General features: G+C 39.0%; 1 protein-coding gene across 1 annotated transcript; it reads right to left on the bottom strand.

The window, feature by feature from the left end:
* Positions 1–425: 425 nt before the first annotated feature.
* Positions 426–11,069, bottom strand: slc24a5 (solute carrier family 24 member 5). The gene is made up of 9 exons (XM_077563920.1): positions 10,762–11,069; positions 7,889–8,068; positions 6,629–6,712; positions 6,423–6,526; positions 6,218–6,318; positions 5,177–5,463; positions 3,638–3,844; positions 2,213–2,314; positions 426–999 (listed from the first exon to the last, which is right to left on the bottom strand). The coding sequence occupies exons 1-9, from the start codon at positions 10,922–10,924 to the stop codon at positions 677–679; spliced, it is 1,551 nt and encodes a 516-aa protein (XP_077420046.1). The 5' UTR covers positions 10,925–11,069; the 3' UTR covers positions 426–676.
* Between the last annotated feature and the right edge of the window lie 1,316 nt (positions 11,070–12,385).

Raw genomic sequence — 12,385 nt, 5'->3', positions numbered from 1 at the left:
TCTATTGCACATTATTGCTTAACACTGCCCTGTAGTGGCCTCTTTGGCGTGGTGACATTCCACATGGAACATTAAGGTTGACTTGCAGTTGTCCTATACATTTTTTTAAATTCCCAGATCAGTTTGGGAGTGATGAGGGGGCCAAAGTTAATGACCCAAATTGCATCACAGGCCAGAGAGGCTCTTGTAGCCTTGTAAGCTTGTTACAATGCAATTGTTTGAGCAAGGTGACAGCAAGTGGAAAGTTTTCACTGCTATTTATGGTTCTTTACTCCTCACAGGCAATAAGAACCTGCTCATAAAAGTTGGTCAGAGCGTTCAGTTTTTGGTGTCTGCTTAAATACAAGAACTAAGCCAGTCAATGTTTTTTTTCTTTTTAATTCTTTCTGAATGTAGAACACACTCTGGTCACAACATATTTCCAATTTCTGAGGTTTAAAAGCTGACTGTACTAGGGGAAAGTTTCACATTGTGGTGGTAACCTGGTTGTAAGTTTACACCGACAACGTGATCTTTGGTACGGTGATATGTCACCCTCTTCCTGAGATGATACAACGTGGACCCGGCTTCATGGCACAGCGGATTTAATTGCGAGGATGAACGAGCTGGAACATGCTTGGAATATTTTCTCAAGAGTTTTGGTAAACATGGCTTTGGTCCTGGGGAGGGTCATTTCTCAGTCACTGCACAGTCTTATAGGATTATTTCCAATAATCCCTAGCTCATATAGGATAGACAGAGTAGCGAAGAGGATGTAGCAAACCAGGCAAACGACTCCCAATTTCCAGTCCAGTTTCCACCCATTCACATGGATGGCCACAAAGAGGAAAACGATGGAAAGCAAGAGTATTGCGGATATGAAAACCAGCCCAGTGCTGTTGACCTCAATGGGGTTGTTGGTGTCCACAAATGCAGTCTTGATGAACCATGGCAAACCCAGACACAGCATGTCGAATACGTTTGAGCCCACAATGTTGGACATGGCCATGTCAGCTTTCCCTGAAGGAAAATGGGTCAAGTATTAGAATTTGATGACAAAACGAAACAACTTTTGTACTCCTGATCATATTACAATAAGTGATATACGAGGTGCACCAGCGAAGTTCCAGGACTGTTTTTTACAAAAGATACTGGTAATCAAATCTGGCCACCGACGTGGGAGTTACGTTCCAGACCACTGCTGCAATAAGTGAAGTCCATGTTATTGATATAACATAATATGAAACAGAGAGAGTAAGTGTACCAGATAACAAAAATATTGGGGCATCCCTCTGTTTACATTAAGCATATCCATTTTTCCCCCTCAAAAATTTTACGGTAATCTCTCAATATGCATCAATAATAATGCCCAAAGATATACATTATAAAATGTGCCAGATTGACATTCAATAATCTTCAGCAACAACTGTGGTGAAGTGAAATATGGCACTTCCTGTTTTCAATCTTCAGTCAAATTTGCAGTCGTGTGCTGATGTTTAGTGGTCAACAGTGGAATTACAACCAAAATAACAATAGTTTTGAACCATACTAAAATAATCCATGACGTAAGTGTGCAATCCCGCGATGGAGGGCGGGCTTACTACAGTTATGCCTTGAGATAAGAGTTTAAATCAGTCCATGACCATGTTCGTATGGTCATTGAAACGAAAGGCAATGCAGTTCACCAGTTCCAACACACACACACACAGCAATGACATTACTCCAAGAAAAACATTAATGCTGTTGGCGAATGTTTGCAACCTTAAATGAACCCTGACGAGAAATCAATATTCGCTGCCTTTGCAAACATTCGCCCCTCAGTGGGATGTGGGTATTAGCAAGCCAACTATCTCAAAACAAAAATTGGCCTAGCAATACTTATCGATAACCTCGTAAGTCAAGGCGCCACTGAATTTGAAATCTAAGCTACAAGTTTTCCCCTTCAAAGAAATACCTTTGGAATCTAGTAAGAAAAAAATATATCAAAATAAGGAATTTGCTCCAGCATTGTGATGTTCTTTTTGCCCGGACACTGGCACGCCTGCCCATTGTAATGTGCAGGCGTGTTGCACTGCCACAACTCTCACTTCTTTCTCACGCATGGAATAAATCAAACACAGCAGAATCTCTTGCTGGTTGATCATCTGGCCCACATTGAAGGGTTGAAATATATCATTTGTGAAACCAGTTGTGGATCTTCTGACAGCTCGTACTGTATCGCACTTTTTTTTACCTTCTCTGGCCACCATGACACTGGCTATAGTGTCAGGTATACTGGTTCCAGCTGCCAGCAGTGTGAGTCCCATTACTGTATCAGGGATGCCGAGTGTCTCACCTGTTTAAACATGGGAAATAGTTACCTCATCTCAAAGATATCAGAATTCAAAATCATAGTACAGTACTTCAAAATAAATGGTGACAACTTTTCCTTTTTACACTGTTTTCTGTGTAGCCTACTACTGTTGCTAATTAATTGTGAAAGGGGAAGTCAACGCCCCCCCCCCCCAAAAAAAAATTTGGGGGGCAATAATATGCAGCCCTACTGGTCTAATTATGGTATTTTGGTAAATATTGCGTTAATCGAATATGAGTTACAAAGCCAGATCTAGCCGTTTTGATCCATCTCAGGGGGCGGCCATTTTGCCACTTGCTGTCGACTGAAGATGACATCAATGTTGCTCAGGGCTCAGGCAACGACCAATCACATCTCACCTGTTTGTTTTTAAGCTGAGCTGTGATTGGTTGTTTTCACCTGTTTTCTGAAGTTGAGCTGTGATTGGTTGTTACCTGAGACCTGAGCAACATTGATGTCATCTTCAGTCGACAGCAAGTGGCAAAATGGCCGCCCCCTGAGATGGACAAAAACGACTGGATTTTGCTGCATAACTCATGTTGAAATGTTGAACCAACGTTGACTTCCCTTTTAATGTCCTGATTCATGAGACATGTAATGTCTGGAGCTCCGTAGATGTTAATGTGATCATACTGTATTTAAGCAAAAAAAAAGGTAAAGTGAGACACTCAACATTTAGCCACATTCTCAAGTAGAGAAAAAAAAAACTCATGTCTTCAATAACACTCCTGACCGTGACTGATTTTACTTAACCATTTCCATAAAGGACATATGATGCTACTGTACCCAGCTGATACACGGGGAAACAATCCCACACTGTGTAATGTGAGTTATACCTGCTCGGTCTCATGTCGACTTTTTCAAAAGACTCCTCCCATGAGAGCCAATCTGACGACTATTGGATAATAATCTCATTATACTTCAGTAGAGCTAGCCCGTCACATGATGAAGTCCCCCCTCTCCCTCCTCCCAGCCTGATCTCTGTTGTAGCTAAAGCCGTTGTGGGAGCCGTGCCCGTGGGGGAGCTCTACGTGTACACCCAGTGTTCACATGACTGTTCCCTGAGGCCAGGCTGATTGTAATCCTACAGTGGTGGGCGGTCAGCACATGCTCGTTGGAGCTGCAACTACTACCCCACCGCCCCTCCCACTCTCATCTGTCCACAACCATGGCATCTTAGGAATTAAGCAGCAGACCAACATGTGATTCACCTCTGACGTTTTCTCACAACACTGTGATCCATAAATTACATTACAAAGTGTGCATTCCAACATTACGCTCACAAGGGATGATAAAAGTTCTTACCAACAATAGTGACCATCCACACTAGGATGTATGTGAAACCTGAGATCCAGACTGCAGACATGAAGAAGGTGATGATGAACCAGTGCTTCCAGAAGCGTCTTCTGCAGTCAGGGACGGTCAGGAAAAGCAGGACGATGATCGGTAGAGATAAAACCCAGAGGATCCTTTTCAAGTCGCTTTCGGGCATAGCGAACACACTTTTATGTTCTGCGGATAGATTAGCCACGATAGGGTGACATAAAGGGAATTCAGGAATTCATTGTTTCTACACACAAAATACAAACTTGACATGATTTGAATATCAGCGGTTATCCTATGCCAACACCCCAAAAAAGCAATTTCCCTAGTCTGCTGGAGTGGCGGCTTTAGAGCGCCTCGTTGTCTGCCATGAGTGCACAGAAGAGCTAGTTTGACTTCAGTCAGTGTGCAGATGAGGCGCGGCCACTTTAGAGCGCCTCATTGTAGCAGCGTGGGAAAAGCCCCACAATGACCTGTAGGTATATATTCCAGCCTCTGGAGGCTTTTTAAAAACGTATTTGCTGCCAAAAATGTAAAAATTTGTTCTATTTTAAATATTACCAGTGTACCAAAAACGTATTTATACGTTTTGTTTTTTATGTCAGAGCATACAGAATGCCTTGATGCAGCCTCTGAACTGAAGAGAACGGTTGAAGCAATGGTAGTTGTTACAAAAATGGCCAGCAGGTGGCAGCAGAGTATAAGAGCTCAACCAGGACCATGTTGCAAACAAGCTATATTCTAAGGCTAATTGCTGCAAAACGGAAACAGATAGAAATATACTTTTTTACCTGATGAAAGAAGGGACTCTAATCTTTCTTTTGGTAGGTTCCATGTTTTTATAGCAATAGAACACAATATTCAGTGGGCCTAGCAAAATCAGTCAAAATCCAGTAAAACAGCCGAGAGCGAAGGGGGTTGCTTCAGTCAAAATGACTGGAAGTGAATGACTTTAAGCGGATATACTGTATTTTTCACAACTCAATTATTATGTTAGGATAAATTTTTCCAAGTTATGAAAGTAGTGTATGATTGGCTGTTGACAAGTAAGTGGGGCGTGTTTTCAGTGCATTCAGCGGAGACGCCCAACCCCCTGCATTTGAGAGTTTTTGAGAAATTTATTTTTCGTCATTTTGAAGCCTCATTTTAAATACGTTTAATACAAATTTGGCAGGCTTGTGAAGAACCCTTCTGCTTGTCTCAAATTTAGAAAATATTTATTTTCACTTTTCAGAGACTTAAAGTGATTATATATTGTTGTGAAGAACTGCTTGACATAAATTATTATATAAACATTTGAATTGCACGTAGCATCTTCTTTCGCCCTTTTTTTGTAGACACATAGAGGTTTTTATTGTGCCTCGCACTGAAGAGCCTTCATAAGTGAAGGGGTGAAACTTTTCTCTTATCTCCACACAGGATCTATGGAGCTCAGCCACTGAGATCTTATTGTCGGTCACAAAGCTTCTTCACATGTTATTGTTACGCGGTAGTAAGAGTTGAGATTGTACAACATCTTACCATCAGGAATTTCATTGAGGCCGTGCAAGCTGAGGGAAAGATGGGAATATCCCGAGTCATCCTGGAAGATCCCACTGTCTGTCCTGGAGCGGCTGTGGACTCGCAGGCTTGTGTCGTCGTGCAAGAGGCCCATCAGGGGTCGCGTTTCGCTCTTCTCACCTGAGCCTTTACCCAGACAGGTGCAGCATGGACTGATCTTCCTCAGGACAAACTCACTGATGCGAAGGTCGAAGCATAGGACAACGATGTAGACGCCGTAGACTAGTAGGAGACAGGCGGCTTCGTACCTGGAAAAAATAGACCACAAATGAGTTGAGACTAAATCTACAGTGCTTCTGCTTGCACCCGTACAATGTTTTCCAGCGTATGTTATGACTGGAATATGTGAATGATGGATTTTTGGGCATTTAGTCATAAACGTCCTGCCAAATATAAAAGTATTACTTTGGTGCCATTTTGTGGCAAAACGCTTAAAGATTGATTAGTTGATTATCAGGCCCATCCCAGATATCAATTTTTGTGGTTGGTCATTAATCTTCTAGGAATGTTCCTTCCTTTTGTGGAAATCAACAAATTTTTATTGCCAATCCAAACAAAATGTGTCCACTTTATACAAGATCAGAAGCTATAAAAATTGTGTTTCACATGGAATCTCGTTTGCTGTCATTTGTTGCGCTCATGAAGGATCTTATTCCATTGCCCTAATTTCTAGCACTGAGCGATCTCACAGTTAACAAATGTTTAACCCTTGCCAGGGGTCAAGACCCTCAAAGTACTCATGTTTATGGCTCACATTTAAAATCTTATCACATCTCAATCTTAACTCGTATCATGATCATAGAAACACAAACGGTAAACACGAAATTTCGATAAGAGACATTTATCGCATTGTGCTATCAACTGTCGTAAAAGTATACAGTGTCAGTGATGTTTTTTCGGTACTACAGTACTTGTGTTCTCGCGGTCACGAGACCCAGTTGACAGCTGCCGTGTTTAACAAGCACATCATAATCACATTATCCTATTGCCGTGCTCGCTCACCAATACACCCTGTTATCAGAAATGATAGCAATAACGGCGGCAACACTGATGCCGTACGCCAGGCAATCCCTAAACAATGGCCAGCAGGTGAGACGTCCGGCCTGGATGAGGACACAAAAACATCATTTACAACTTTGCGTAAAGATCACACTTTTACAAGATGAACTAAGTGGGTCAACATGTGGATGGAATGGAAGATGCGTACCATGGTGGCCAAAAGTCCACAAGCAGCACAGATGCCCAAGAGGTTGTAGACAGCTGAGCCCACTATGGTGCTGACCCCAATATCCCCCTTTGTCACAAAAACACCTGACACAGCAAAAAAAAAAACTAATGTTAGTTGATGGAATGTACTGATAAGGAAAACATTACAATTACAATTGTAGAGTGTAATTTAAAGTGTATGTTCACCCAGAAAGGCTGTCACCAGCTCAGGTGCAGAACTCCCAGCGGCCATGAATGTAGCACCAGCCACATCTTGAGACAGTCCCAGACCTGAGACACAGGACAATCATGTACACGAAGTATATCCATGCATGACCTAACTGTTTATTGTATTAGTAGCGTAGAAGCCCCATGTTTGATTTGTTTTTACCTCCAACCACTAGGGGGCAATGTGTTTTTGTTTGCTTATCTGAGCAAGCAAAGCAATTTTCCACTGTGTTATCTTGTACCTTTGGTGTTTATGTTGTTACTTTGGTAGTTGTGACTTTGTGAATTTAAGAATTAAATCTCAACCATCATTTCAATCAAAAGAGAATTACGTTGTTGTTTTTTTACGCTTTTTTTTACAAGAAGTCAAAATGAAGCAAACAGTCAGTAGCCACAAGTGTACACAGTTCGGCATTCTGAATTCACCTATTCGATCCATTTTTGGGTGGTAACTTGTTCTCCTTTTGTTGCTAATTTGGTGCCACCGAACTGTTAAAGTGAGTTGAGGAGCTTCATTTGTTAAAAAAGTAGTTATTTTCCATCATATTTTGTCATCTAAAGGCAATTACAGTAGCGTAAGAAATTTTCAGGATTTGATTCTTTTCGAGCGCAAATAGTGGGGTTTAACAGTACTACATGTTCTGTTCATATATGAACTTAAAGCCATAGTAATAAAGCAAGGTCAAAACTTTGCAGATTTAAAAAAAAAAATCGAATACAAAAATTAAATTAAATATTATAATAAATTATACAGGGTGGATTAAAAGTAATTTGGCATTATAAACTGCTAATCAAATTTGTACTCCTATTCCAAATGCGTTGATATAAATGATACACGTTTGGCCAGACTGGTAGTGTCAACCAGTTTTGTCAAATGAAACATTTTGGTCTGAGATATCATAAAGAATCAACCTGAATCTGTCGCTCCAAGTTCTCCAGTGTGTGAAGCGTTGTACACCCCATATTTTGTGTAAAAATAATACATAATACAGACCACCTGATAGACGATATTTAGCATTAGCATTAAGCTAGCAGACAGGAAAGCTGAGCTATGGGGTTGTTTTGTAACACAAGCTGTAATTCTCGTTAAGTTTAATTTTCACAGTAAACTTCTACAGTACGTCAGTAAATCAAACAAAGAAGTATCATTCCTGTGCGAGTAGGACATTGTCTATTACATATCTTACATATCATAATCATAACCTACAAAAAAAACATTCAGGCACAGTGCTTACTTACGCTCACTGATGACTTCTAAGGATGGGAGGAAGTAGTCATCACAGACTATAGCGACAGCCAAGAGCACGTAGAAAATGAGCATGAAATGGATAACAAGGCCTCCATCTTTCCTCTCCTGCAGAGTGAAGAAGCCATCAGGGAATTCGGATGACTGAGGTGCGATACACTCTGTCTCGTTCTCTGAAATGATGAGATGAAGTTGGATTGAGACCCTTTCTGCACACCTTCATTAAAATACCACTGGTCAGCATAGTAATTGTAATGTCAAAAACCTCCCGCCCACTCACTTCTAGCTCACCTGCTAATGTTATTTTGTAAGCTGCACTGGAATTTTTTTTAAAATTATTATTATTATTATTATTATTATTTTGCTGATAGACTGGTGTTTACAAATGTCCTGGTCATTATTTTTACATTTTAGTACATGTTTTTTTTTAAAGCTTGATTTGTAGGCAAAAACCGTGTGTTTGGTGCCATCTTAAGGTTAAACATTGAGATAAACACAATTTAGCTGTTTGTTCTCTCATTACACGAGACGATACATATTACGACACTTGTTCCGCATGACGTGGTCGCCCCCGCCATCCACATGCTCATTCTTGTACACGCCTTAGTGAGTTGCTGCTGTCAATAACATCCAGACCACGGCCAACCCTCTTTCCATTCGCAACCCAACGGTCCTCCAGGCAACACCCCCTTTGAGAGCCGATTTAAAATCTTAGTGAGGGGTGAAGCAAGAGTCTGACTTCCTATTGAGTAATCCTTTAAATCATGATTCAATGGTGTATATGCCACAGAGAAGGCGGGACTTCCGACTTCCTGGTTTTCCCACATCAGCTTTGTTTCCGTTCCCTATTTGCTCTTCTGCCTTTGTGCCCCTCGGTTGCGCTTTCCCATCGACGGGTGCGAGTGTGTAGTGTGTCTGCCTCAGTTGTCCGAAGCATTGTAGAGAGTTGAGACGCACGGTTGGGGGGCGCAGGGGTGGGGATGCGAGTGTTTGAACGTGGCCATCAGTGGCCGGGAACGACGCTGTGTGAAACCCGGAAGCCGGAAGTCCGTGGCATCTACCCCATTAAAATGTGTTTCACGTGAATAAAATTGTACTCAAATAAAGCAGTTATTCAAGAAAGTAAATGTATTTTACTTGACAGTTGAATGCAACGGAACTGTACTTGAAAAATGTATTGTACTGATAAAAATAGATAATAAAATCCATATATAATTGACACTCATTTATTTATTTTAATCATCCCAAATTCTTTAAAAAAAGCGCCTTGTTCCCCCAAATTCCATTAAAAAAACATAAATACATAAATAAAATAAAAATTAAATAAAATAAATAAATAAATAATTATATATATATATATATATATATATATATATATATATATTAAAATATTGTTGTTTGAAAATGGAAAAAAAAATCTGTAAATAGGTAAATGTATTTGTTTTTAATTTAGTGACCTTTCGTGGACTAGAGGGAGCACATACAACCTTTATGCAGTAAATGTCACCATTCCTTTTCTTAACAAACTCAATTCACTTTCGCCATTATTACTGCACTGTTGTTTTATAAATCTATTAATTACATGGTGCTTTATAGTTGTTATTCTGACTGGTGTTTGAGGCCTGTGACTTTCCAATTTGCCAAGAAATTCTACTCTAAATCATTGTTTAGGACTGTTTAATTACAATGACATGCCCTTCCACACCAATGAGATGAGGGGATTAGTGTAGCAAACACTGTCACAGCTGCTAAACCACAATCGATTACTTCCATTTAAGGTGTAAAACAAGGTGAAACATTTATAATGAGACATTTCATAGTTCACATTACATGGGCCTAATCCTCACAGACGTTGCAATGGAAGCAAGTGTCGCTAAAAGAATGACATTGGTGAGCAATGAAGCACAAATACTGCTTTATTTAAATAGCTTATCTCAGGTATAGATCGAGTGCTACTCCAGTTAATGAAAAAAGTCAAGTATTCTTTGTGAAGAGAAGTTTTTCCTCCATATTGCCAAGTTATCGAGACGGGTTTTGTTTGTACACTAATACAGTGGTACTCAAAGGTTTTGTTGTTGTTGTTTTTTTTTACATCAAGAGCCTCTCAAAAAAATACTTACTGGTAACTTTCTAAGTACCACTATAATGATAACATTACAAATTAGACAGATTAGAATTGTTTTTCATTTGCCATTGTAACGCTGCAACGAGTACAGTTTGAAGTGCAACACTGTACTTGAATGTAGTTTAAAAAATTGTTTTTTAAATCATTTAATTAAAAATGGATAGATGGATGTACTGCTCCACAGCTAACTTTGAGACTCACTGCACTAGACTCCCCTTCAGTGCTAACAAAATAATGGCTAAATTAAATATTGTAACTGTGTGTAATGTCTCAGTGGCTTACATTTATTTATTTATTGTAGTCTACAGCACATTTGTTAAGTACACTTCAGTTGTATTTAACTTCATTTAAGTAATTAATTACTTAAGTAAGTAAGTGCAAAGTTTTACTGGGGCTTACACCAATATACTTGTATACAAACACTATAACTATTTAGGAATAAAACGTGTCTAGATATGTCTCGTTTTCTAAGGCTTGAAGGCCTCTGATGCCACTTTATTTTAATGTTGGTCATGGCAGTGGTACTTGAAGTATTTTTGCAGGTGTTACTTGCAAAAAAGTTTGAGAGCCACTGCACTAAACCATCGTAAAAAAATATTTTACTTCTTGGAGTGGAATCAGTATTTCTACTTTTATCAGCCCCCCCCCAAAAAACATTCCTGCAGTTCCACTAGTAAGTAGTTTTGAGTGTGCGTACTTTTGCCACCTATTCAACATGTACAGTAAATGTAATTTACTTACCAAGTGCACGGCGCACCCTTATCGTGTAGCTCCAGTCAGATGTACTGGCTGTAAATGATACAAGCTGAACGGTGCAATACAGGAACAGAACAAACCCCAAAAAGTAAGGTATAAAATCTTTTCTCTTTTTGCTCTGACGAGCTGAAACTTTATCCGTGGCCATTTGAGTTAAAAAAGATGAAGAGTCCAAGAAGTCATGTAGGCTTCTTATGAAGTGTGCCCCATAAGCACTACAATAATACAAGCTGAGGAGTGAGCGGGTGAAAGAAAGAAAGAAAGAAAGAGCGTTTGAGGGGGGAAAGCATCTTTTAAGGTCTGCTGTGTTACTAAGAATGGGGGGATCACGAGTTGTGAATCATTCCAGTTGAGCAGACTGCAGCCAGGGGGGCAAACCAGGATCAAGTGTAAAACATGTATTTACAAACAAAACATTTGCACAAGTAAATCACATTTTCTAATCAGTAAATCAACAATGCAAAACAAACATGACAATTATGAGATGGCTTTGCCTTGACTTGCGAGCAAAAATTTGACTTGTAAGCATGAAAATCAACTCAAGTCACTGCACAACAAGCAGAAGTTTGGCAGCTAGTATTCATAATTCTTTTTTAAAAAAAGGCATCGAGTGATGTACTGACACGCCCAACTGAAATTTACTGTCAAAATAAACATAAAATAAAGACAATTACACTTGTGCATTTAAAACAACCACAAAACATTGCTTTATATGTCAGTTTTGCTTAATACTCACAAACTATGCTAAATGCAATAGGTGCGTTAATAAGTAGCATCAGAGTCACAGTGTCTGTGTCACCCTTTACGCGATAGAAGTTAGACTAGAGCAACACATGAAGACACATTTTCTTAATCCTCTGCAAAGAACAAATATATTCACTCATTCACTGCCATTGATGGCTAAAAACGTCAAAAATACATTTGAACTATTTCTACATTGGACATTTTTTTCCTCTTTTGTTAACAAAAGTATAAAATATAAAATGTGTGATTAATCGTGAGTTAACTAGTAAAGTCATGCGATTAATCACGAATACAATTTTAATCACCTGACACCCCAAATTTTTAATAATCTTTTCTTCTTTTTTTTAATTCATTCGCTGCCATTGACGGCTGGCTATAAATGTCAAAAATTCATTTTAACTAATTACTATTAGTTTAAAATTGTTTCCACTTTTGTTAACAAGAGTATGAAAACCTAGAATTTTTTTCATTGTACATTTAGAACAGATATAAAATTTGCGATTTATCGTGAGTTAACTAGTGAAGTCATACGATTAATTACAATTAAAAAATGTAAATGCCTGTCGCCACAAATTTTTGATGATTTAAAAAAAAATTAATTTATGGCAGTGAATGAGTTAACTTGGCTTACTAGGCAATTGTAGTTTCCCTCTCCTTCATGTATACTGTATGCTTGTATTATACTGCCCACAGCTAGCCAAGGCACACACAGATCAGAAGGAGATGTACAATGTTCACTGAAGTGAAGCTAAAATGTGGCAAAAACTTTTGTATTCTTAATATTAAATTTAATGAAGTTATTGTACTTTTTTTTAAAACAATAAAGTATGATATTTGGGCTCACATTATTATGTAGAGTTATATG

Source organism: Vanacampus margaritifer, chromosome 4 (genome assembly GCF_051991255.1).
Source record: "Vanacampus margaritifer isolate UIUO_Vmar chromosome 4, RoL_Vmar_1.0, whole genome shotgun sequence".
NCBI lineage: Eukaryota > Metazoa > Chordata > Actinopteri > Syngnathiformes > Syngnathidae > Vanacampus > Vanacampus margaritifer.
The sequence above is the reverse complement of the archived record's forward strand: the minus strand, read 5'-3'. Positions and strand labels throughout refer to the sequence as shown.

Bases quoted from the DNA above. Each gene is read 5' to 3' on its own strand.
- slc24a5 (XM_077563920.1), bottom strand. From the start codon at position 10,924: ATGGCCACGGATAAAGTTTCAGCTCGTCAGAGCAAAAAGAGAAAAGAT. The intron at 3,845-5,176 runs GTAAGATGTTGT...ATCTATCCGCAG, and splicing joins CCTCAATGAAATTCCTGATG to AACATAAAAGTGTGTTCGCT. The intron at 2,315-3,637 runs GTAAGAACTTTT...ATGTTTAAACAG, and splicing joins GTGGATGGTCACTATTGTTG to GTGAGACACTCGGCATCCCT.